Source organism: Pan paniscus, chromosome 9 (assembly GCF_029289425.2).
Source record: "Pan paniscus chromosome 9, NHGRI_mPanPan1-v2.0_pri, whole genome shotgun sequence".
Lineage (NCBI taxonomy): Eukaryota > Metazoa > Chordata > Mammalia > Primates > Hominidae > Pan > Pan paniscus.
This window is the reverse complement of record NC_073258.2, coordinates 76,931,926-76,959,320: the sequence shown is the minus strand read 5'-3', so window position 1 is coordinate 76,959,320 and position 27,395 is coordinate 76,931,926. Positions and strand designations below refer to the sequence as shown.

General features: G+C 36.9%; 1 protein-coding gene across 3 annotated transcripts in view; it reads right to left on the bottom strand.

The window, feature by feature from the left end:
• Positions 1-27,395, bottom strand: part of UVRAG (UV radiation resistance associated) — a 324,828-nt gene that overhangs the window by 107,641 nt on the left and 189,792 nt on the right. For all 3 annotated transcript variants that reach the window (XM_034933393.3, XM_055094696.2, XM_055094695.2), the window contains 3 exons: positions 26,634-26,721; positions 25,386-25,446; positions 17,277-17,442 (listed from right to left, as the gene is read on the bottom strand). In XM_034933393.3, the coding sequence (XP_034789284.2) occupies positions 17,277-17,442; positions 25,386-25,446; positions 26,634-26,721 (315 nt within the window). The remainder of the gene's footprint in view (positions 1-17,276; positions 17,443-25,385; positions 25,447-26,633; positions 26,722-27,395) is intronic.

The window sequence follows — 27,395 nt, the reverse complement described above, 5'->3', positions numbered from 1 at the left end:
TATAGGTGTCAATCAACTCCAAGAGACCTGCCACTTCTCATTAGCTTACCAACCTTATATTTATACAAATTAAAATAATAAAAAGCTTCTGTTGCTTATTGGTATGTTTAATTAATTTACAACAGTAAATTCCCATAACTAACTACAGTTAACACTTCTAGTATTTCATCATTAGACTCTCCACATCATGAACCTGGGAGCCATCATTTATATTAATGGGAGTAACTAATGAGCATCATGGGAAGAATTAATGCTTTTGTAAGTCTTTTTAAAGGTTTCCAATAATATAAATGAATAGCACTCAAAATTCTAGGCATTATTAACACCAGTCTTTGCTCAAAAGGAAATATGGCAAACTGCTACTACAAAATTAAAACCAATCAAGAAGCCAGAACTGGTGTATGAAAATGACATGAATTATAAGAAAAAAGTAACCACCCACATTGACCTTATGTTAATAAAAAGAAAGAAACTAGGTACAGAGAAACATGTATCCTAGACTTTAAAAAAGTAGCCTTTAAAAAAACGTTAAATAAAATAATGGGCCAGGTGCGGGTAGCTCACGACTGTAATCCCAGCACTTTGGGAGGCCAAGGCGGGAGAATCACTTTAGCCCAGGAGTTCAGGACCAGCCCGGGCAACACAGGGAGAACTCATCTCTACAAAAAAATACAATTAGAAAAAATAGCTGGGCATGCTGGCATAAGACTATAATCCCAGGTATTCGGGAGGCTGAGGTGGGAGGATTGCTTGAGACCAGGAGGTCAAAGCTGCTATGACTACACTACTGCATTCCAGCCTGAGTGACAGAGTGAGACCTTGTTTCAAAAAAATAGAAATAGACAGAAAATAATGTTGCACAGAAATAACGGCTCTGAAAGGGATAGTACAAGAGGACAGAGGCTCTTAAAACAATTAAATATTAGCTATATAATTATGAATAATTCCAAAACACAATAATGGTAATTAAGATATAAGGTTCAAATATCTGTATAATACAGACATAATAAATATTTGTAGGATGCATATATGTAAGAGCTACTCAACAGTCTAGTATATAACCAGGATTGAGGTTCTTAGGTTGAGTGGGGTTCCTGCAGATTTAACTGTATTGTTAAACTGCTTTCTGAAACAAATGAACTGAAACTCTCACAAGCAAAGGATGAGAGTTTCTCTTCCTCTATGTGCTCACTAAATCTGGTACTAAATAGACATTCTAATTTTTGCCAGTTTGATGGATATAAAATGGCATCTCCTTCTGGTTTTAACATGCATTTCCTGATTATTAGTGAGGCTGAGTATTTTTCTTATGTTATTAAACATCTAGGGTTTGTTCTTCTGTAACAGCTTCTTCATATATTATGTCCATATTTTTATTAGGTTGATTGCTCCTTTACTTGTTTATAAATAAAGGTTTTAAAAATATATATTCTGGATCCTGACATTTGGTTAATCTAAAAGCTATGAATTATAGACAAGGTTTTTTTTTCTTAAATCAAACTTATAGACCATTTCTCATAATATGGTCTTGTTTCTGTGATTTAGTTAAGAAATCCTTTCTAAATTCAAAGCCAAGGATTTTTCATATTCTAAAAACTTACGAGTCTCATTTCTACTGGAATAATATAAGATAAATTCAACTAGAAGGGAAAAATTAATATTGTGACTACTAGGTTCATTTATCAGTATACAAATATTTACTGAGTGACTATTATATGCAAAGGTCATTTTATATAAATTCTCTCTATTCTTCTCCACCTTTCTGTGAAGCCATTATTTTTGCTTTCCAAAAGAGTATTCTGAGGCTAGAGAGGTGGAATAAACTGGTTCAAGGTGTATCTGATGCCAAAGTTCTTTCAGAAGAGTGAAACAGGAAAGCCATGATTTTTCCTTTCCTAATTTAGAATATACAAGCTTTATTATTTAAAAGCCAACGTGGCTTATCTCTGTTAGATAGTTACATGTGGAAGAAACTCTGTTTAAATCAAATTAGTCATATATTTATTACAACCAATTCGTGTTCAAAAATACTTTATAGATAGGTTTCTATCATTTGAATAAATGTATTTTAATATTAACCACTTAAAGCTAATCTTTGAAGGTAAGTTTAATTTATACTTAGACTAAATATTAAATTATAAACATACTCTTCTCTTATACATGCCTCAATGTTAACTGTTCAGCAGTGTAAAGTGAATGCACTTATGAGGCAAGGTGGAGAAAGTGGAGGCTTTGGTCCATGGAAAGGTGTATTATCTGCTTTGTGCCAGTGTACGTGTTTCACTACATCTGGGTCACTTGGACAGCTCCTAATCCTATTCCATACTCAGCAGCTCAGATGCTTAGGGGCCATCTCATCAAGCATGCCTCTGCTGACTACCTGCAACCCAACCCTGTGCTGATCTCTAGCATGGGTCTTATTATGTGGAGAATGACTCTGCTGACTTGCTGTGGATCCTGATGCCAGTTCAGAGCCAGGTAACTTTACCTAATTCTAGCATCTTGTGCAGTGACTAGTATGTCCTAGTGCTCAATAAACATGGTTGGCTTTCTTGCGATGTCCCCTCTTACAACTGAACTCTCTTATGATTTAACTATATATGAATTAAATGTTATATCAGTTTTTCATTTTCAATGAATTAGAGAAGAAAAGCAACTATTAAAAACTACTTGATCATTTAATCTGATTCAGAAACTACTTTTGGTGATCATTCTTAATAATTGTAAATCATCCAAAAGAGAGGTATAAAAATATGGTAGTTAAAACTATCTGGATTAAAGAGTGACATAAATTTGTTTTATAATGATACCATTACCCAGGACATAAATGTTATTATCCTTAGAAAACTGTCTAGAGAACTATTATGAGATGCTTTTGGAAGTTAAAATAATTTCACATCTACCTAAAAATAATTTTTACTCTTTCCTTCCATTCATTTTTGTCAGGAAACCAAAATATTCCCCCAAATTACCTACTGCAAACTCTCTGGCTTGATATAATTACCCTCATTCTCCCATTCTCTGCTTACCAAAAAATTCAAACATACAAGAATTAAAGAAAAGAACTGAGCTACTTTCATGCAACACCAATAAAATAAAGCTTTATTTATTAAATTCAATGATTACTTCATATCAGAACACAAAGCATCTATGCTGTCCTATGATAAATAATAATGGACTGCAAATAGTCCATGAACTACTGGCACGCTCACTGATGTGTTGGGAGTCCTGTTGAGAAACACTGATTTCACATATACTAATAATGTAACAGTATTGAATGCGGGACATACCCCACTATTAACGAAATATATTATTCCTCTGTCCAGTCCCCCCAGCCCCTGCAAGCATTACACTGGACTCTATTTTTATTTGAGTATACCAAAAACTAGAAAAGCAGTAAGTTCAGGTTGGGGTCACATGTCAGAGTCATCTGGTTTTCTTTCTTATCCCACTGTCCCATTACATTACTGTATTTTAATTTAGTTGGTTACAGAAAGCTGAGATGACAATAATACTAGAGAAGACTTCCTCATCCAGATAATAACATCAGCACTATAAAAGCACACTTCATTAAAAACAACACACACAACAATATACCTCCAAGTGTCAGTGATGAAATAGCTGCACAATTTCTCTTGACTCATTTTCCACATTTCTCCTCTCTCAGCGGAATGCCTAATCTTCACAAGGTGTTCATTTCCTGTCTCACCCAGCAGCCACCTTCTGCATTTTTATTTTGTTGATCTTTACTGCCTGAATTTCCATGGGGATTCCTTATTTTAAAACATGTTCTTTGCTCACACCCCTGAACATAACCCCATCAGTGCTGATGCCTGTGCCTTGGATTACAACAGCACAGAAGTTAATAGCTTGCCACAGTCCCAAGGGACTCTATGAAATAATGATTGTCCTGGCCAGAGCATCCAGAGTTAAAACAATGGGCCACAGAGTAGAGTGTCAGATTACCTAATAGAATTTGCAAAAACTGAATGTTCCTTTTACTCTCCTAATTCAAGAAATATTTATTGAGTGTCTACAAAATACAAGCCTCTCTGCAAGTCAGGGAAGTCTGACACCAAGTAAGATGCAGTTTCTACCCTGAAAATATTTCAGACAAGGATAAATAACTCAAATACACTACCTGCATCATTGAGTTGGGCTGTTATTAAATTAAAGTACATATAAAGAACTTCATTTCTGTGATACTATATAGAGAGAATAGTTCACAGGAATCCAAAAGAATTACAGTTTACCAAACTATGGGAAATCAAGAAAGAGCTTACGATGAAAGTTTTGATAATAAGGGAGGGCTTCATGTACAAGCACAGTTTTGATGCTAGAGATGGCTAGGGAGGGCATTCCAGACAAATAGAATAGCATGGACAATGAGTATCAAGGTAGGAAATACTGTGATGTGTTTGGAAAACAACCAATTGTTCAGTCTGACTGAAGCATAGGTTACGAACTGGGAAGGAACCTGGGGATATGACTAAAAAAGTAAATAGTGGGCCAGGCTGAGAACTATTTAGTTTGAAAATGCTCTGCATTCCTTGTAAGAATAAGGGCTTCAGCATTCACTAACCCATATCTTCCAAGGCACACGTGCTTACGTGACTACTTAGCAGACTGTAGACAGTAAACTCTCGGCCTATTTGAAGTACAGACATACACTGGATATATTGTGGGTTTGGTCCCAAACCACTGCAGAAAAGTTAGTATCTTGGCCGGGTGTTGTGGCTCACAGCTGTAATCCCAGCATTTTGGGAGGGCGAGAGAGAAGTATCGCTTGAGGCCAGGAGTTTGAGATCAGCCTGGTCAACATAGCGGCACTCTGTCTCTACAAAAAAAAAATAAAAATAAATAAAGTGAGTATCTCAATAAAGAGCGACTCACACAGTTTTTTTTTTTGTTTCCTAGTATATATGAAAATAGCATCATGTTTTAAAAATATCTTTGAACATGTGTTCATGGAAAAAATTAAAGAAAATACGAAATATATAGTTTAAAACAACGTACGTATCTTAGTTTAAAAACATATTATTGCTAAAAAATGCTAATGATCATCTGAGCCTTCAGAGAGTCATAATGTTTTTGCTGGTGGAGGGTCTTGCCTACTTGGCAATAGCTGTTGACTAATCAGGGTGGTGGCTGCTGAAGGTTGGAGTGGCTGTGACAATTTCTTAAAATAAGACAATGAAGTTTTTGGCATCAATTGACTTTGCCTTTCATGTAGCATGCAATGCTGTTTGATAGCATTTACCCACAGTAGAACTTCTGTTACAACTGGAGTCAATCCTTCCTCTCAAACCCTGCCACTTCCTTGTCAACTAAGTTTACGTAACATTCTAAATCCTTTTTTTTACATCATCTTCACTAGAATTAGGTTCCATCTCAAGGAACTACTTTCTTTGCTCATCCATAAGATGCAACTCCTCATCGTTAAACTTTTATCATGAAATAGTTATTTCTTCCACTGAAGTCTTGAACCCTTCAAAATCATCCATGAGGGTTGGAATCAACTTCTTCCAAACTTCTGTTAATGCTGATATTTTTATCTCCTCCCATGAATCATGAATATTCTGAATCGCATTTAGAATGGTGAATACTGTCCAGAAAGTTTTCCATTGATTTTGCCCAGATCCATCAGAGGAATCACTATGTCCATGGCAGCTACAGTCTTATGAAATGTGATGAAATGTGTTTCTTAAATAAGAAGACTTAAAAGTCATCCATGGGTTGCGGAATGGATACCATGTTAGCAGGCATGAAGACAACTTCCATCAGCGCTCGTGGGTAACCAGGTGTGTTTTCAATGAACAGTAATATTTTGAAAAGAATATTTTTTTCTGAGCCGTAGGTCTCAACAGGGGCCTTAAAATATTCAATAAACCATGTTGTAAACAGATGTGCTGTCATATAGGATTTGATGTTACATTTATAGAACACAGAGTATAGTTAGCATCATTCTTAAGGGCCCCAGGATTTTTAGAATGGTCACTGAGCACATGCTGTTGGAAAAATACCACTGACAGACTTGCTTGATGCAAGGTTACCACAAACCTTCAATTTGTAAAAAATACAGTCTCTATGAAGCACAATAATGTAAAATGCAAAAATATGAGGTATGCCTGTAAACAGACAAGCCTTCAGACCTACACCAGTTTTTACCCCTGCATTATGGGGAACTTCACTAGTCCTCTGCACTTAGACCATTGACTTAAAGATGATGCACCTCACAACACTATTACAAAAGGAAATACAGTACTTTCCCACTGGATTACATTTTTAATATTCCTTACCCTTTATTAGGCCCATCTTCTATCTAGCACACAGAATAAAAACTTACATGCCTAGGATTCCTATTGCAAAGCTCAACGTATACGTAATAGTAGTTGCAAAATTTTGTTAAGCATTTTCTGTATGCCAAGCACTGCGCTTATTTAATCCTTACAACAACCTAGTGGCATAGTGACATAGGTACTATGCCAGGAGAACCAAGACTCAGAGAGGAGAACATTGCCACAGTCACTCAGCAATAAGCGAGAAGCCAACATGACCCCAAAGTCCAAAATAATTGGAAATAAAAAACAAAAATTTTGTCAAGTTTAAATTGGAGGCAAGAGAGAAAAAAAGAGATGCATTTTGCACCGTACCTTTTAGAGAAAAAACAAATGTCGAATGAACTAATAAATGTGATTTGAATAATTAACATTTTCAGTGAGAAAGTAACAGAGTAACCGCTTAATATTCAGAGATTCACATTTCTGCATTCTTTACAAGAGTGCTTTCCCTAAATCAGGAAAAGGGAGTATTTCAGGCTCCAGTGCAGACCCATTTTGATAAAAATACTTCTTCCATCTCCTATATGTTTGCTTTACAAGTACAAAACTTAATAATTAGCACTTCATCTTCTGGGCTTGCCTCTCCTCAGGGGGGCATATCAAAATGAATGCTTAGTTAACTTGTATGACCACACTTCAACTTTCAACCTGTTTCTCCAGTTGTGAAATGAAGGGTTCAATTAGATGATGTAATAATATTCTGACTGGTTCTAAAACACAGTAAGTCTACAATTCTGCATGGACGTTTTTTTTTTCATCTTTATTTCTGTTCCATGGTGTACTGTTAGGTAATTATAGAGAACTGGACTACAGACATTTGGGAAAGTTTTCACATGAACAGAGATTTTTCAAGTTAGGTCAAATTCCTGTAACCAAGTGGAAAATCCAAAAGAACTAACAATTTCATTCATTTCAGGAGTATTAGTCACCCTGAAAAATATTTGCTTAATTATACTTTAAAGATGCATAGCAAGGAAAATAGAAAACCAAAGCATTTGGTCCACTCTTTTCCACTGCCTCAAGTCAATGTATTTGTCATCCAATTTAAAGGTTTAGGGTCTGGGTCTACTGAGTGCTCTAAATGCCAACATCTGAGCAACAACCTATAATAAAATGAAGATGAAAGGTTATAAGAAATGTTCTAATTTATAGGATACACAGAAGAGAGTTGGAAATGAAGGCCATAGCATTTAAGCCTACGCATGATATGAAAATTCCCCATTTCTGGAAGAAGGCCATCAGATTTAATTGGATGCCATGAAAGCAAACAGATGCTAATCTAGTGAAGACAACAATCATTTCTGAACTCTCTGCACTAAAATAGCTTGATTAACAAACAGAAGCTGAGAATTTTTATAGGAAGGAATATGTAATTCTTAATATAAGATGTTGTCAACAGGTGTTTAAGTATGCCTGAAGCAGGTAATAATAGAAATGAGGAGTCAGAATTACAGCAGTCTGAAAACTAGAGTTCTGGAATTTTCATTTATGTTTTCAATATAAGCTTTTTACCAACAAAATTCTGGGTGCCACTCACTATTTCTACAGAAAACTTATTACTTACACAAATAAAGCTCAAGGTATTCTAATTGCTTCAAGAAGAGGCCATCAGAAAGACATTTTCATTCATTTATTTATCAAGTTAGTGTTGCTCAGCCAAGAGGTAGGCTGAGGGAATACAGAGATAAGGAATCGGCCTGCTTACTGCTACTCTGCAAACTCCTTTGTCTCTTCCCTCTTGGCAAAATGCAAACTAGCTATGCAGAACGGGAAGGTCCATAAACCTCTTGACCTGTCTATGTGGCTGCAAGATTAATAAAAAACGCAGGTCATAAGACTTGGGGACCTATTTGGCCAACCTCTTTATACATAGGATATATGACCGCCTTATGCACCTAGTCACAAAAAAGGTGTTAGACCATTCCACTCTAATGAGAATCAGGGCCACATGCAATGACTATGATCTTGGCCCAATATTATCTGATTTTGAACACATCACAATTTCTTTATACTTTAGAAATTCTGTCTTGAAAAGAAATCAGAATCAATCAGGTAAAAAGGGCAACTCTTGGGGTTTTGGTAAGGTCAGGATCCTCCATAGGAACAAACATAAGTACACAAAATCAAGGAAACAGCATTACCATTTCTCTAAGTTCCAATAATTCTACAATAGAAAAATGGCTGACCATCTTTTAGAGTTTTATAAAAGTATTGTTGTGAGCAGGCCAGAAAGTTTCAAAAGTGCCTGCCAATTATACCACCCCCTGTTTCTCCTCCTGAGAATAAAACAAACTTCAGACATCTTTTAAGGCCTTGAAAGGGGAATATCATACTCTGGGGACTGTGGTGGGGAGGGGGGAGGGGGGAGGGATAGCATTGGGAGATATACCTAATGCTAGATGACGAGTTAGTGGGTGCAGCGCACCAGCATGGCACATGTATACATATGTAACTAACCTGCACAATGTGCACATGTACCCTAAAACTTAAAGTATAATAAAAAAAAAAAAAAAAAGAAAAAGCCATATGCTCTGATCAGCTAGGTCCTAACTCATGGCTTGTTTCACTAATCCATTCTGAATTTATTATCTACCAGACAAGTAGCACAATAACAATGACTAATAAATTTCATTCCAAAAATCACTTTAAAACATACTTTTCAGTCCTCAGTGAAAGAAGTGGGGGGTGGAGGAACACTGCAGCTGGACTCTGGTTACATTCCTCATGTTTTGTGGTCTGAGCCTCACAGTGAAACGCAGCAAAGATTTCAGAGTTTCCCTTTACAGTATGCAGGTGCACAAGTAATGTTTTAGACAAGGCATCAGTCCAGGCCTGTGTTTCAAACTGGCCAGACAAAGAAAAGAAATCGGTCTTTTTCTCTTCCAGCAAAACTGGCTAAATAGAGCTTTGAACTTTAACATCTCAAGTGCCAATAGCCAGATGAGATAGATAATCAGAGAGGGGAGAGGCTGAAAATTCCTAGGGCCATTACCTTAATTATAATTTATCCAATGAGTCATTCAATTTCTACTTGCCATCTCCCATGAAGATCTGATTCCATCTAATGTCCTGGAAAGGTTTACATCAAAATTGAAAACAAGAGAAAGAAAAACCATGTCTAATCTGCTCTTTCAGTGATCCAGGCTAAGAATAACTGAGGCATAAGCATAATCACTAAACATATTTCTATTTATATATTTATTTATACATCCATGTTATTCCAAAAAGGATTTGAAGTACTTCACAAAAATGCATAAAACCAGCTAAAACACTTAAGAGTTCCTAAAATCTAAGACAGCATCAATTGTAAAATGCATCATTAACTTATGTAACACTAAGAAAAGTACTATCAATTACAATATGACATGCCCATTAATTATAAGATGCATCTCATTTTTATCAATATTAAAATGCCCAAAATGTATATATCAAAATCAACAAAATACAATTTGTGTTTCAGCAAAAGGAGGAAGATAGAGGAAGAATATAAAATTCATTCACCAAAATGCAATTCCTGTGGTTCCTCTGGCTGCCAAGGAAAAAAGGGATAACATAATCACCTAAAACCAGCTGGCCTTACCAGATCACTCGAGAAAATCAACCAATCAATAAATCACTACTGCTACTCACACTGGGGCATGCTACTTGAAATTGCCCACATATTAAGTTGCTACTTCACAAATTAAAGTGTGCAACTGATCTGGAGCAAGAATATTTACCATCTCAAGGAACACCCTTCCTGCAAGCTCCCAAAGTGATTTTCCTGGATAACTAATTTTAAAGTCTGATTATCATGAAAAATTTTGATAAAAATCTGGAAAGACACTTAATTTGAACATTACGGCACTAGGAGAAGGCTGGTTGGAAATATCCCAGTCTCCAGAGAACTACAAGGTGATCTTTCTTAAGTATATATCTGGTCATGGCATTATCTTTTGCTTAAAATCATCTAGGCGTCCCTTCATCCCTTATAAGCCATGTTTTTCATCATTAAACAAACCAAATGATGTCAGCAAAAATGGTACAGTAGATACAGCCAAAGACCTATCCCTCCAGGGAAACATCTAAAAAGAAAAAATCAAGAAAAATTGTCAAAATCAACTTTGTCAAAACCCCGGAAAACAGTCAAAGGTTTATATCAATTGTCTGAACATTAAATCAAGAAAAAAGAAACTCAAAACCAGGAAGAAAGTTTTGCAGCTTTTTGACTTGCCTTGGCCCTACCCTCCTCTCCAGCTCAGCATAGGTCTTGAAGACAACAGCCTGCCCTCTCAGTATGACACCTCATTTTTTGATCTTGAGGGAATAGATCAGATTCTTATTCTAAAAACAAAGTGTGTCTGTTCTAACTTGTCTGGCGGCTACCTGAACTAGCAAGTCACTTTCCCTTGTTCCTCACCTAGTCTGAACTCACTCAGAACTGAAAAGCAGCTAGCAATGTTCAAGTAGTAAGGCAAACAAACAACCCAGAGCCACCTGGGGCAAAAAAATTACAGTTCAGACATAAAACAGATTGCCTAAAGCCTGGGAAGAAAAGCTGGAGAGAGTTTCTTTGAGAAATTAGGTCATTCAAAAGTGTCCAAGTATAGTGGGGAATTTAGAAGCTACATTCATGCCCGAAACAAGATGCATGTTCAGAAAAAACCTGAAGGGCCTACACTTTCCCCTCTGGCTAACAGCTAGGCTTAGTGCAACCAGAAAGTGAAGGCTAAGGCCTTCAACTGAAATTAAAGGACCATAGATAGTAACTTGAAGCTGTATAAAGAAATAAAAATCCAGAAAAGGTAATTACATATGTAAATAAAAAAGACAGTATTATGGGCACACAATGTATAATGATGCAATTTGTGACAACAACAACATAAAGATGGGAGGGAGGAGGTGTATAGAAACAGAGTTTTTATATGCTACTGAAGCTAACTGGTATCAGTTCAAACTAGAATGTTATAAATGTAGGGTGTTAATTAAAATCCCATCATAACCATAAAAAATCTATAAAATACACAGAAAAGGAAATGAGAAAGGAATCAAAAGGGTACACCTCAAAAAATATCAACTAAGCACAAAAGAAGGCAGTAATAAAGGAAATGAGACACAAAAAAAGCATAAGACATACAGAAAACAAATAGCAAAGTGGCATAAGTAAGTTTTTCCCTACCAGTAACTAAGTGTAAGTGGATTAAAAACTCTAATCCAAAGGCAGAGATTGGAGGAATGCATAAAAGGCATGCTCCAACTATATGCCATCTTCAAGAGACTTATTCTAGATAAAAAGGTTCAAAGTGAAAAGATGGGAAAGACAGTCCATGCAAATAGTAACCAAAGGAGAGCTGGGGTGGTCATACTAATATCAGATAAAACAGTCTTTTGGTCAAAAGTTGTTATAAGAGGCAAAAATATACCAATAAAAGGGTCAATTCATCAGGCAGATGTAACAAGAAATATGTGCACAAAACAACAGAGGTCTAAAATATATGAAGCAAATGTTGACAGAATTGAAAGGAGAAACATACAGTTTCACACTAATAGTTGAAGAATTCAATACTCTATTCTCAGTCATAAATGGAACATTTAGACAGAAGATCAATAAGGAAATCGAGGACTTGAGAACATCATAAACCAACTAGATCTGACAGACATAAATAGAACACTGCATCTAATGACAGCAGAATACACATTTTTCTCAAGTGCATGTGGAATGTTCTCCAGGATAGACAATACATTAGGCCACAAAACAAGTCTTCATAATTTAAAAAATATTACAATCATAAAACTATCATCTCTGCTTCTCTGCCACATGGAATAAAACGAGAACTCAATAATGAAAGGAAAACTAGAAAATTCACAAATATGTGAAAATTAATGCTCTTTTTTTTTTTTTTTTTTTTTTTTTTTTTTGAGACAGGGTCTTGCTCTGTCACCCAGGCTGGAATGCAGTGCTGCAATCTCGGCTTACTGCAGCCTTCGCCTCCTGGGCTTAATCAATTATCCCACCTCAGCTTCTTGAGTAGCTGGGACTATAGGTGCACACCACCACGCTCAGCTAATTTTTGTATTTTTTGTAAAGACAGTGTCTCGCCATGTTGTCTAGGCTGGTCTCAAACTCCTGGCCTCAAAGTATCTGCCTGCCTTGGCTTCCCAGAGTGCTGGGATTACAGGCATGAGCCACTACGCCCAGCCAAAGAATGCTCTCATAAACAACCAGTGGTCAATAAAGAAATCACAGGGAAATTAGAAAATACTTTGACTTTAATTTAAAAAAACATAACATACAAAAATGAATGGGGTATGGAAACTCTTTTATAGGTGTAAACACTGACATTATAAAAGAAAGATCTCATTAACCTAAGTTGCCATCTTTAAGAAACTAGAGAAAAAAGAAAATAAAACACAAAGCTAGCAGAATGAAGGAGATAATAAAGATAAGAGCAGAGATACACAAAATGGAGAGCAAAAAAACACTAGAGAGAATCAACAAAACCACAAGTCTTTTCTTTGAAAAGAAATTGACAAATCTTTAACTAGAATAACTATGAAAAAGAAGAAAGAAAATGCAGTAAAATGAGAAATGAAAGTGGGGACATTACTACAAACCTTACAGAAATGAAAAGGATTGTAAGAAAACACCATGAGGAGGGTGAAGCAAGATGGCTGAATAGATGCAGGAACACCAATTTAACAACCATCTACACACACAAAAAAGCACCTACATAAGAACCAAAAATCAGGTAAGCAATCACAGTACCTGGTTTTAACTTCATATAGCTGAAAAAGGCATTGAAGACGGTAGGAAAGACAGACTTGAATTGCTGATGCCGCCCCTTCCCCATTCCTTCGGCAGCGGCCATGAGATACAGAGCATCTGTGCTCTTGAGGGAGGGAGAGCACAGCGATTGTGGTACTTTGCATTCAACTCAGTGCTGCTCTGTCACAGTGGGAAACAAAACTGGACTAAACTCAGCCAATGCCCATCCATGGAGGCAGCATTTAGATCAGCCCTAGTCAGAGGGGAATTGCCCATCCCAGTGGTTAGAACTTGAGTTTTGGCAAAACTTTCTACCACGGAAAAGGTGCTCTGGGGTTCTAAATAATCTTGAAAGACAGTCTAGGCTGTGAAGACTGCAATTCCTAGGTAAGTCCTAGTGCTAGTGCTGGCCTTAGAGGCAATGGACATGGGACACTAGCCGGGGTGGCTAAGGAAGTTCTTGTGACACCCCTTCACCAACCTTAGGCAACGCAGCCTGCAGCAAAAAAAAAAAAAAAAAAAAAAAGACTCCTTCTTTCTGCTTGTTAGGAGAAGGGAGACTTTGTCTTGCATCTTGGATACCAGCTTAGCCACAATAGGATAGGGCACTGGGCAATCATGAGGCCCCCATTCCAGACCCTAGCTCCCAGATGACATATCTAGACACACGCTGGGCCAGAAGGGAATGTGTTGCCTTAAAAGGAAGGACCAAGTCCTGGCAGGATTCATCACCTGTGACCAAAAAGCCCTTGGGCCCTGAAGAACCAGGAGTAATAGCCAGACAGTAAGCTGTGGGCCTTGGGTGAGACTCTGAGATGTGCTGTTTTCAGGTACCAGCTTGGCCACAGTGGAGTAGAGCACCAAATGGGCTTTTGGGGTCCCTGATTCCAGGCCTTGGCTCTTGGATGGCATTTCTGGACCTGTCCTGGTCCAGAGGGGAGCCCTCTGCCCTAAAGTGTGACTCCCAGGTGTGGCAGCATTCGCCACAAGCTAACTGAAGAGCCCTTGAGCCTTAAGTGAACATCAGTGATAGCCTGACAGTACCCATCGTGGGTCTAGGTGATGGTGGCCAAGTGAAGAGAAACCTCTGCGTATAGTAAGGAGAGGGAAAAGTGGGAAGGACTTTGTCTTAGAGTTTAAGCACCAGCTTAGCTGCAACAGAATAGAGAACCAGATAGATTTCTCAGGTTTTGGACTCCAGTCTTTGCCTCCTAAACAGCATCTCTGGACCTGCTCAGGGGCTGGGGGAAACGTGCTGCCCTGAAGGGAAGGACACAATCCTGGCTGGCTTCACCACCTGCTAATTGTAGAGCCACAGGGTCTTGAGCAAACATAGGTGGTAGCCAGGTAGAGGTTACACAGGGCCTAGGATAAGACCCAGTCCTATGCTGGCATCAGGTCTGAACCAGGGAAATCCCAGTGGTGGAGGCCACGAGGGTGACTGTGTCTCCCTACTCCCAGCTCCAGATGGCTCAGCATAGAGAGAGAGACTGAGAAAAAGTAATGGTAGAGAACAGGAATCTCTGCCTGGTAATCCAGGGAACGCTTCTGGATCTTATCCAAGACCACCAAGTGGTACCTCTACAAGACTGCAAGAACCACAGTGTTACTGAGCTTAGTGTTCCCCCTAATGCAGATATAGCTTAGATCACAACATCCAAGTCCTTTCAAAAACCTGGAAAGCCTTCCCAAGAAAGACAGGTATAAACAAGCCCACACTGTGGAGACTATAGTAAATACCTAAACTCTTCAATGCCCAGACACTGGCAAACATCCACAAGCATCAAGGCCATCAAGGAAAACATGACCTCCCCAAATTAACTAAATAAGGCATCAGGGACCAATTCTGGAGAAACAGAGGTATGTGATCTTTCGGACAGAGAATTCAAAATAGCCATTTTGTGGAAACACAAAGAAATTCAAGATAATACAGAGAAGGAATTCAGACTTCTATCAGATAAATTTAACAAAGAGATTGAAATAATTAAAAAGAATCAAGTGGATATTCTAGAGGTGAAAAATGCAACTGAAATACTGAAGAATGCGCCTCTTAATAGCAGAATTGATCAAGAAGAAGATAGAATTAGTGGTCTTGAAGACAGGCTATTTGAAAATGCTCAGTCAGAGGAGACAAAAGAAAAAAGAATAAAAAAGAATGAAGCATGCCTACAGAACTAGAAAATAGCCTCAAAGGGCAAATCTAAGAGTTACTGGCCTTAAAGAGGAGGTCGAGAAAGAGATAGGAGTAGAAAGGAATAATAACAGAGAACTTCCCAAACCTAGGAAAAAATATCAATATTCAAGTACAAGAAGGTTACAGAACACCACACAGATTTAACTCAAAGAAGACTACCTTAAAGCATTTAACAATCAAATTCCCAAAGGTCAAGTATAAAGAGAAGATCCTAAAAGCAGCAGGAGAAAAGAAACAAGGATAAATATAAATAAAGCAATGGCAAAGAATGCTATAAAATCACACAATGGCCTGTAATCCCAGTACTCTGGAAGGCCAAGGCGGGTGGATCATGAGGTCAAGAGATTGAGACCATCCTGGCCAACATGGTGAAACCTCGTCTCTACTAAAAATACAAAAATTAGCTGGGTGTGCTGGTGCGTGCCTGTATTCCCAGCTACTCGGGAGGGTGAGGCAGGAGAATTGTTGAACCCAGGAGGTGGAGGTTGCAGTGAGCCGAGATTGCGCCACTGCCCTCCAGCCTGGCAACAGAGCAAGACTCCATCTCAAAAAAACAAACAACAACAACAACAAAAAACACAATGGAACCAAATAATTGGATTACATTAGCAATCAAATCATTTTTCACAACAAAGCTCTATCATTTTTTTTTTTTTTAAAGAAACAAGTAACATACAATGGAGCTCCCATTCATCTGGCAGCAGGCTTTACAGTGGAAGACTAACAGGACAGGAGAGAGTGATATTACATATTTAAAGTGCTGAAGGCAAAAAAAAGAAAAGTACAATATGCATATTTATTAGTCTGATATAAATTAGTACCTTTACCATTTTCCAGACAATGCTAAGATCTCTGAGCACTTTAACCCCACTCAACCCTTTTTACTTTTTGTGTTAGAACCATGCATTATAATCCTACATATATTATTATGTATATGCATGTTATATTTAAGAAGACATTAGTATTTATTTATAGTCAAAATGAATTTAGAAATACATCTTTATCCTTTCTCTTATTCTTTGTTCCTTTCTCTTATTCTTTGTTCTGTACTGTATTTCCATGTTTCTATTTGAAATTATTTTTATTCTTCCTTTAGTATTTCCTTTACTGTAGGTCTGCTGCGATACATTTTCTCAGTTTTGATGGTCTGAAATATCTTTATTTTGCCTGTACTTTTGAATAATATTTTTACTGGGTATAGAATTCTAAGTGGACAGTTCTGTTTTTTCCGTATTTTAAAATGTCACTGCATCACCATCTGGCTTCCATTGTTCCACTGAGAAATCAGCTTTCAGTCTTACTATCAATCTTTTCATGTTATCATGTCTTTCTCTCTAGTTGCTTTTAGTATTTTCACTTTCTCTTTGATATTCGGCTGTTTAATTTCTCCAGGTATGTTTTCTTTATTGTCATTCTGTTTTGTTAGTGCTTCTTGAATTTGTAATTTCATGTCTTTTGTTAAATTTGAAAATTCTTAGTCATTATCTCTTAAAATTTTGCGTTTACCTCACAATCTTTCCAGCCTCTCTGTGCCTGAAATTACATGTATATTAGACACTTGTATTTTCTGCTGACCTATCTTCCAATTCACTAATCCACTTTTCAGCTATGTTCAATCTGCCATTATATCTTTTCCTAGTTAGATCTCTGACAAATCTTTTAACATTTTACTTGTTGAGTGGCAGGCAAGAGGTACTAGGTGAATATTTGTAGATCATATGACACTTATCCTCACAAAAGTAAGAAGAAAGTAAATGAAACTTAAGTAAATTTTTGCCACCATTAGCAATTCTTGGAAGCCCAGGGGTTGAGTCATTAAAATTTATATGAATAACTAGTTTCACATAATAACTACATTTGATTTAAATGAATGGAGCACTCTACAAAGGTTATATAAAAGTTGTCATAATTTAGGTTACATTTTATGTATTTTGTTATACCCCACGTTTTATACTGGCTTGATGTTAAAATCATTTTTTTAAAAAAAGACACTTACTCTCTCTCCTTTTCCGTCAGTTTGTCATTGATATTGTCTTTGATTGTTGATCTAGACCCCTTATGAATTATAGGATATCTGAGGGGCACTTGTAGGAAAAAGGAAATCATGGAGACCAAATGTGCAGTATAACCAAGGGCAACAGCAATGCTTCCATCATCTTTTGCTGTAAATTCAAAAGCAGAGGAAAAGAAAATAACTATTTACCTTTTAAATAACCATAAGATAATAAATCATTTTCAAAGAATATTTTATAAAAATATGTGGTACATAAAATATTAACCACTTATCTAAATTATATAAATTTTATGCAAATGTAAACACATTAACAAGACTTGAAACTTCATCTACTAACTGTATTTTAAACTATTTTCCAATAATTAATGTGATGAGATTAACATTTGATATATACCTTAAAGCAAGAACTCTTACTATGTCCAAATAACCATTGCTTTCTTTCCCAGCATTTTTACAGGATGAATTAATACTTGAGTCTATTACATGATATGAAAATTAGCTTCAGAGGTTTAAACTGAACACACTATACAGTGGTTATACATTTTATTCATTAACAATTTCCTAGGCAATATAGTTGTACTATTTTACAACATTATTAATTCTAAAGGGAAATGAAATAGTATAATCATTCTTATGGGGTATGTTCTTGATATTGAAAAAGACAGGGTTACATAATAAGTCTATGAAGTTAAATATGGGTTAAGGGGGAAAATGCTTTAAACAGCAAAAGCAAAAGGTGAAAAACCACACTGTTCATATACCACCCTATTTATGTAATATAGGTGGAAGCAACTACTAGGAAAAAATGCAGGTATCTTATAATCAGACATAAGCATCTAGCTTTCAAAAAGCCACAGACAATTACATTTTCTAAACTTATCCAGATTTCTGCCACTATCTATCAAGTGATAAATGATGATTCAGGGGCTAAGAACAGGGAGTAATACAACAGAAAGTTTTAAACTTCCCCCAAGAGGAAGGAAACAGGATCTTCTTGGTATACAGTATTCCTAAATGCTTTTAAAAGTGCACAAGTGCACGTGTGTGCACTCATACACTAAAACATTTAACACATAATCTGGAATATCCCATCTGGCTAGAGAAGAAGGGCTGAAATGATCACAATGACCATGCCTTGACTATTCCCTGACTTCTAAGGGTGGCTTTAACCTCAATTACCAATAAAAATTTTCACATTCTTCTTTCTGTTTCCACTTAATTACCTAAGCACTACCTTCTTATGGTAGAAGTGCCACTACAGAGATCCATTCCTCAGTGAATTCTCTACCCTTAACTACCATAGCAGACTATTTGTTTTTCTTTGGTAGTCTTATAAAAATAGGTAACTATTTATATATTTTTTTATATATATACTTTTTTCTGTCCAGAACTGTCTATAGTACTTTATATATGACAGTCATTCATTCACTAACAATGTTAAACACCTTTTAAATGCTATTGCATTCCTTTTACAGATAAAGAAACTAAGGCTCAGGGATTAAGGAATCCTTCCAAAGTAATACAGCTAGTAAACAGGTTGGCTTGACACCCAATCTTCCACCATTAACCAGTCTACTATACTGTCTCATAACTTTATTGTTAAACATTAATATAACAATTATTTTTTAAAAAAAGATGAGGTCTCACTATGTTGCCCAGGCCGACCTCAAACTCCTGGGCTCGAGCAATCCTCATGCCTCAGCCTCCCAAGTAACTGGGACTACAGGTTTGTGCCACTGTGCCCAGCATATAACAATTTTTTAACTTGGGAGCCTCGAATGTACCAAGCATATGACACACGTGTACCACCTTAGTTTCTTCACAGTTTTCTAGTAAGAGCAAAGAGCACATAAAAAGTCTGAGAGTCCTCGATGACTTGCATAGTACTCAACAGAAAATGGGCTTCTCAAGGAATGTCTGTTCTCTAAAACAAACTCATGGAAAAAAATCAAACAGCAGTAATTTTCAACCAACTACTGAGTCATGCTCTAACTAACTAGAATCCTAATTATTTTTAGAGACCGTGTCCTCTTGCCCCAGTCCCACCCAAGTACCTTGAATACTACTACAACACTTTTCCTTCTGCTGAAACCCGTACATCAGACTACCTTAGGGACTAAAAGTACTTTACATTATAAATTTGTTACATTATAAATTCATTATCATACAATAATAGAACTAAGAGAAACTTTCACAATCACTGACTCTGATGCTACCAACTTGGAGAAGAGAGAAATGAGACCCAGGTGGTATAAATGGCTTGGTCAAAGCCACATAGGTAGAAACTATGAGTGATGAAATAACTGAAAGAATTGTGTCCACAATCCTCCAGAATACCTATACAGGTGTGGAGTCACAGCTGTAACTGTGAGTTTCTTCACAGGTGACTGAATTCTGCCTCGTGCTTTCCGTAAAGATTAGGTCTTATCAAATTTAAAATATTCCTGTCAGTAAAAGGACTTGATCTTCAATAACCACCTTTTGAAGAGAGAGGGGAAGAGGAAGAAGATGAGGACTTAAAGACAGATAATACTATGCTAAGTTGCAACTTCCCTCTATGTGCTTTATACAAAGCTTTTCCTTTCCTATATGACCTGACAGAAGAGGATTTGAAAACTTCCAGAAAGGAGCAGGCCTCTTAAATTAGCCTTTCAAGCAAGTCAAATGCAAACAATGAATGTTTCAAAAATATCTATCTAATGCTAAACATTCAAGCATCTACATTTTCCCCATATTATGAAAGGAGGACTGCTAAAGAATTATATTTGTGTATTTTGAGACTACATCCACATCTCTATTAAAATAACCAAAAATTGATTTTCTAACATCACTTCCCACCAATGAACAAAACAACTTTGTTTAAAGATAAAAAGGCATCTCTAAGAGAAGTCTACACACAGAAATAAAACAAAAAGAAATAGCACACACTGAAAATTGAATAATATTGGAAATCAGCTTTGATTCAGGTTATTCACACTCACCATTCTTGCCACAAGTCTTCCCACTCCACCTATTAAAAATTCTAGGTTTCCCATTCCAGGCCATAGTGCTCCATCACAGCCTCAGTGTTAAACACTGTGGTGTTAGATTTCCAATATTGAAGCTTTATATTAAAAAGCATTTTAAAAGGACCATGGGTGAAGCATTACAGGGCCCAAGGGTATTTCAATACCCTCAAAAGGAAAACCACCTCCTGGTAGGGAAGTCACTTTCATCACCCCAAGACCACTGAATCTCCAGTGGGAAAATGTGAGCTCATGTGGTTAATTATGGCTATTGCAGGCCATGCAACCTCAGATGTCACATTCTGTTGCCAATCACTTTAGCTAAAAAACCAAAAGGTTTAAGGTTTCCAGCATTGCAAGATCTGAAAGATTTTTTTACCTGCCACAGCCAAAACCCAGCTCTCTGGGGTGTGCTTTTCCAGTAAGCATTAATGACGTCCCTAACACCTAAGGCAGAGCAGAGGTTTGTGTACCTTATGCTGTTCTGGGGGTTAGAAAGGTCACAGACGATAGTTTTGTTAGTGAGAAGTTGGAGCAGGAGTGGAGGGTCCAGGGAGAAACACGAATGAACCTTAAGACTCAGGTATGTGAAAAAGGTGCTAATTCCAACAAACTTTTAAGGGGCTTGAAAATAAAATTAAAACCCAGTTTCCTCATAATAAATATTCCTGGTTTATTTTTAAAATGTAGGTAACCACTCAAGGCTGTAGCTTTTGTATAATTTTTATGACAACAAATTCCACAAACACGCAATGGCCATAACATTATAAATTCATTCAAATGTTCCTTTGATTTATATGTTGGACAAACTATTAATATTCAAATGCATCCAAGTACAATAAGTGATCTAAAAGCTCTTACCATCCTGCCTTCCCAATCACTGAGGCAGCTGATTTGTTAAGGAACCAAGCACCCACTGATCCAGACAGGACAAAATATTTAAGACTCTAATCACTGCCACAGCATCTATGGAATCATTCCATGTTCTCAATGAGACATTGTTTGACATATGGACTCTCCTTTCCAAGAAATCATGCCTGCATAAAGGGATACAGACACAGAAGGAAATCTGGGTCTCATTACCACAAAAGGCTCTCGTGTTATGGATTACTTAAACACACACACACACACACACACACACACACACACACACACACAAACTTTTTTTTTTTAAGCTAAATGTCTCGGTCAGTGGAACTCAGATGAACACCCTTCACTGGACATTTTTCTCCCACTGTGTCCAGGTCTCCTTGGCATACTCCAACAGTAACTTACCCACTTAGAAAAGCACAATAATGTTGGAGCACTATGGTGGAGTTTCTCAAACAGTATCACCCCATGCAGCGTAAAGTCTATCCCAGCAAAGTCTCATGAATATCACAGAATAACCAGCTTGGAGTTCCTTCACTAGAGTCTCTCCCAGAAAGCAGCTGCTATAGAATACTAAAAAGTTGTCACAGGTTTAAAGAGGTTATTATTCAAAGCGAGGAAGAAAACTGAATTGTGGCAAGAATTATACGAATCTTAGAATCAGGCAGACCAGGAATAACCTTAGGTTTATCACTGGTTAATATGACTCCTTGAAAAAATTAACTAATCTCTCTGAGCTTCAATTTTCTTTTTCTTTTCCTTTTTTAAATTGAGGGTAATTCCTTTCCTTACAGATGGAATTAATTCTCACAGTTGTGAGAATTAGGGTAAATGTGAGAACATCATGATGTTCCATGTTATCATATTTATTTCCCTTTCTTATTTTCTATTTTGAAATGGGTTCTCACTCTGTCACCTAGACTGGAGTACAGTGGCAAAATCATAGCTCACTACAGCCTCAAACTCCTGGTCGCAAGCAATCCTCCCACCTCGGTCCCCCAAAGTGCTAGGATTACAGGCATGAGCCACCATGCCCAGCCTATGTTACTATATTTCTACTCACCCAGCCTAAAATGTCTTCTTATTTTTTTTTCTACTGGAAAACATCATTTTATTTCTTAAGACACTGAAATCATCTTCTCTATAAAAGTTTTCCTGATCCCTCCTGATAGAAGTGATTATTCTCACTTTTTTGAGTACCATGTACCTGCTATAAACTTCTAAGTGCCTGACACAGAGTATGAATTCAATAAATACTTACTGACTGTCTTGATTACAAATCTGATATCCTCAACTGGACTATAATCTCACTGAGGCAGGATCAATGTCTTAACCATCTCTTACACCCTCAACACCTGGCACCATGGATGACATACACAGAACACTCAATACATTTAGTAAATGGAAGTGCCTGCAGGATATTAACATAAGATTTTGTTTGTTTGTTTTTGTTTTTAGACAGAGTCTCACTCTGTCGCTCAGGCTGGAGTGCAGTGGTGCAATCTCAGCCCACTGCAAGCTTTGCCTCTGGGTTCAAGTGATTCTCGTGCCTCAGCCTCCCAAGTAGCTGAGATTACAGGTGTGTGCCACCACACCCAGCTAATTTTTTGTATTTTTAGTAGAAACAGTGTTTCACCATATTGGTCAGGCTGGTCTCAAACTCTTGACCTCAAATGATCTGCACACTTCAGCCTCCCAAAGTGCTGGAATTACAGGCGTAAGCCACCGCACCCGGCCAACATAAGATTTTTAAAGTCCAATATTACTGCATGTGCTTCTTAAAATTTCTGATTCCTAAGGGTAATGGGGAATGGGAATGAATATGACCTTAGAGTAAAATTAAACATTTATTTCATTTTATCTCACATTTTGTTTTTCAACAACTGCACTAAAAAGCTACACTAATTTCTTAAAGGGTAGGGAGACTGTATTCAGCTTGTTGGGCATTGTAAGTGTAGATAACTACAAAAGCTATGAAAAACTAGGAGACAAGGAACTTCAAAGAAAACAAAATAGAATCAAGACACATCTCAGAGTAATCAGACCACCACTCCTGATATTCCTACTTCCCTGACTGCCTCCTTCAAATCATTCTGTATTTAGCAGCCAGAGTGACTTTTAAAAGCCTAACTCAGCTCATGCCATCCTGCTTCTTGAAGTCCCTCAGGCATTTCCTACTTCCTCGAGAATAAAATATCAACTCCTTATAGTGACCTCAAGGCCCTGGCTGCCCTCTCCTACCTCTTCTAACGTAGCTCTTCCCTCGCTCACTATGCTCCAGCTGCACACGTCTGGTCTTTACTGTCCTTCCTTCCTCTCTCTTTTGCAACAAATTCCAATTATATTTATTGAGTACCTCCTATATGAAAAGCTTTTTCAAATGTGATTTCATTCAATCATCACAAGAAATTACAGATATAGATATCTTATTTTATAAGAAATTAAGCTGAAAGATTACATGATTTACCCAAAATACAAGTCTTTTCTCACATTCCCCAAACCCTGAGTTTTTTGAGAGATGCCAAGCCCATTCCTCCTTCATCATCACCTTTGTACTTGGTGACCCTTCTCCTAGAAATGCTCTTCCCCCAGCTGTAGCATAGTTGGCTCCTTTTAGCCCTCAATTTTATATTTCTCCTTAGAGAGGTCTTCTCTGACTGCTTTATCTAAAGCAGTTTCTTCCATTCTCTGGGACAGCACATTCCTTTATTAAATACTTGCTAGTTACTTAGTTTCTTGTTTATTGGCTGTCTCCCCCAATAAGCTCCATGGAAGGAGAGAACATGTTTACTTTCTGCATCATGTGCCTGGCATTTAGGTGTTCAATGAACATTTTTTTCAATGAATAATGTTCTGTATCCCAGGAAACTGGTACGGGACAAAAGTACTCAATATGTTTACTAAATGAATCAATGAGGAAAATGATGTGCCATGGGCTTCAAGATACCACAACTTTGCCTAAAATTAACATCAAAACACATTTTTGTGAATGTCTTACAGATATCTGAGGGAGCACTATGAAATGGAAACCAGACAAATCCCAGCTATATTATTACCTAGTTTTGTGGCCTCAAGCAAGTCACTGAATACCATTTTCCTTATAGGATCCCTTTGTTTGTTTTTGTGAGTATTAAAGATTAGGCAAAATCTTATGCATTTATAGCTACTGGTATACCTCACTTATTTTTCACAACAATCATCTAAGACAGGTAGGGCATAAATTAATAGTTCATTCAATCAATTAGGAAATCAACTCAAAGGTTACATTACTTGTTCCAAATTACATGGTTTATAGAGGGGCAATCAGGACTTGAACACAGGTTTTCCAACTCCTGGTTTATCACTCTCCTTTTATCACGTCCAAGGTACTTACAGGTAAGGGCCCAACAGGGTAACAAAACACTCTTAGATGTTAAATGATCACCAATAACAACAGCTTCTTTATTAGAAAATGAAAGTCCTGATCAAAACTAGCAATGCTCTCTTCTTTAGTAACTTCTCAAGTAGATAAAATGCTGGCTTGGGAATAATCTATAAAGATATTTAATAGGCCTCAAAGCATTGTTTAGGCTAAGGGAAAAGAACCCACTTGGCTAACAATAAAAATGATCACTGATATGCCAAAGAAAATAAATTCTTTGGAATATTTGCAGAGTAGGAAAAACAAAAGATTTTAAAATATAGAAATTACTAAGGATCATATTCTATAATACCTTTAATGTAATTTATTTATTTTTAGTTAAAAGATAACAGAAATGATAGTATAACAAATTAAGCCTGTGGTAATGGAAACTTCACAAAATTAAATTTTCAAATACTTTTCAGGTCAGCAGTAATATGACTTTCTAAATAATAACAGAACAGATTTTGTTTGCTGTTCCTCTGCTCCCAACCACACACAAATTTTTCATAAAAATCAAACCAAAAGGAAGGGCGATTATTTGTATTCTTAAGAACCTGACTGTCTAATTTGCTTAAAGCCCATTTAAAAACTATTTTCTTTTAAATTTCTAATATAAGGTTCAGTAATTATTTTTCTATGACTAGACCTAACATTCTATCTCCCATCAAGGAGTCTGACATACATACTTGCAATTGGGAAAGGACAGAAGGTCCAAAAATTCCTTTGGATAAAGTGCTAGGCAACCAGCATTTCAAGATATTCTATTTCCATATATTAATATATAACAAATCTTCAAAATAAAAAATAAAATACCTTGGAAGTCCTCAGAATTAGGCAACTTGACACCGCATACAAAGTAATCCTTATGTTCATTCTGTGAATTTAATTAAAGAATAAAATTAATAAATAAAGCAAAGAAACTCTAAGTTAAATCTCAAAGAAATCAGCAGGTTGGTGCTGACTCAAAACACTGTTCTAAACTCCAAGTATTATCATAATTGTTGAAGCTGGATGATGAGTACATGGTGATTCATTCTACTCTCTCCCTACATTTACATATACTTGAAATTTTCTATAATAACATTTAAGACATCATGTCCAAGGAAAAAGCCATGTAAAATTATCATAAAAATATCCTTATTTCATTCACATATATAAATGGTTTAATAAGATTCTATAAGCAAACTCAAATCCTATTAGCTTTCTTCTCTGAAAATTAGTTTTTTAAACAACTTTTCATTAAAAAGAAAACTATCAAATTTAGCAGATTTAGTTCTCTGAAAAATAATCCTAATCAATTTTATTAAAGTTTTCCTTTTTTCATTCATTCTAAGAAACTAGGCTCAAAAACCTAACAGCCTGACAGTTACCCCAGGAATATCTTAAGTAACACTAATACATGAAAATTATCAATCATATTTTTAAAGCAGTGCACATATATTTGCATGTGTATGTCAGAAATGGTGATAATGGGCAGGGTGCAGTGGCTCACACCTGATATGCGAGCACTTTGGGAGGCTGAGGTGGGTGGATCACGAGGTCAGGAGATCGAGACCATCCTGGCTAACGTGGTGAAACCCTGTCTCTCTAAAAATACAAAAAAATTAGCCAGGCGTCGTGGTGGCGGGCGCCTGCAGTCCCAGCTACTCGGGAGGCTGAGGCAGGAGAATGGCGTGAACCCGGGAAGGGGAGCTTGCAGTGAGCCAAGATCGCATCACTGCACTCCAGCCTGGGTGACAGAGCGAAACTCCATCTCAAAAAAAAAAAAAGTGGTGATAATGGATAATGTGGTTAAGTAAAAAGATCCTAAAGAAACCAAAAATAATTTGGCAGTCTTTCAGATGATGAGCGCATCCCACCACCAAAGTGATATAAATGAAATAGTAGAACCTAAGGCCAAACAAGTCTAAATCTATGTTTTAAATAGACATTAGCTCCTGAATGAATCATGACAGAGCATATGATTAAGCCTAAAGCAATGAGTTTTTTCATTGAGAGGAAATGTCATACAGAAATCATCTTTTCAAAATGAAAAATATTTTCAGAAAATTTGAAACTTACCAAATCAATAGGGTAAATGTAGGAAAGCTCAGAGAGTAATTGCCTGCAACGAATTGTCAACTGAGCATTAGTCTTCAAGAAGAGTTCTCTAATGAGGAAAGAAAAAATACATTTATTAAAAAATATATGCTTGCATGCTTTGTAACATTTATTTCCATACAATTAATCCAAAGAAAGATTATACTGTCTGTAATAGGCCACAGAAACTCAGAAGTAGAAGCATAAATAATAGCTACTGTAAGCCTTGACCTATCTCCAAATAGTATCAATCAAGCTAACTATATACTGAGTGCTACTGTGTGTGATTAGTACCATGCTAAGAAATGTAAAGGGGGCTGGGAGTGGTGGCTCACTCCCATAATCCCAGCACTTTGGGAGGCCCAGGAGTTCAAGACCAGCCTGGGCAATATAGGGAGACCCCGTCTCTACAAAAATAAAAAAATTAGCCTGGCTTGGTGACGTATGCCTGCGGTCCCAGCTACTTGGGAGGCTGATGTAGAAGGACTGCTGGGGTCTGGGAGGTTGAAGCTGCAGTGAGCCCTGATCATGCCACTGCACTCCAGCCTAGGCACCAGAGCAAGACCCTGTCTTTGAAAAAAAAGAAATGTAAAGGGTACAAATAATCATTCACTAGGTATCTACAAATGGCCTTATTTATTCTAACAACTCTAGTAGGTTGATACTGTTATATCTATTTATAAACAAGGAAACAATATTTAGAGAGTCTGAGTAATGTGACCAAGATTTCACAGTCAATTTAAT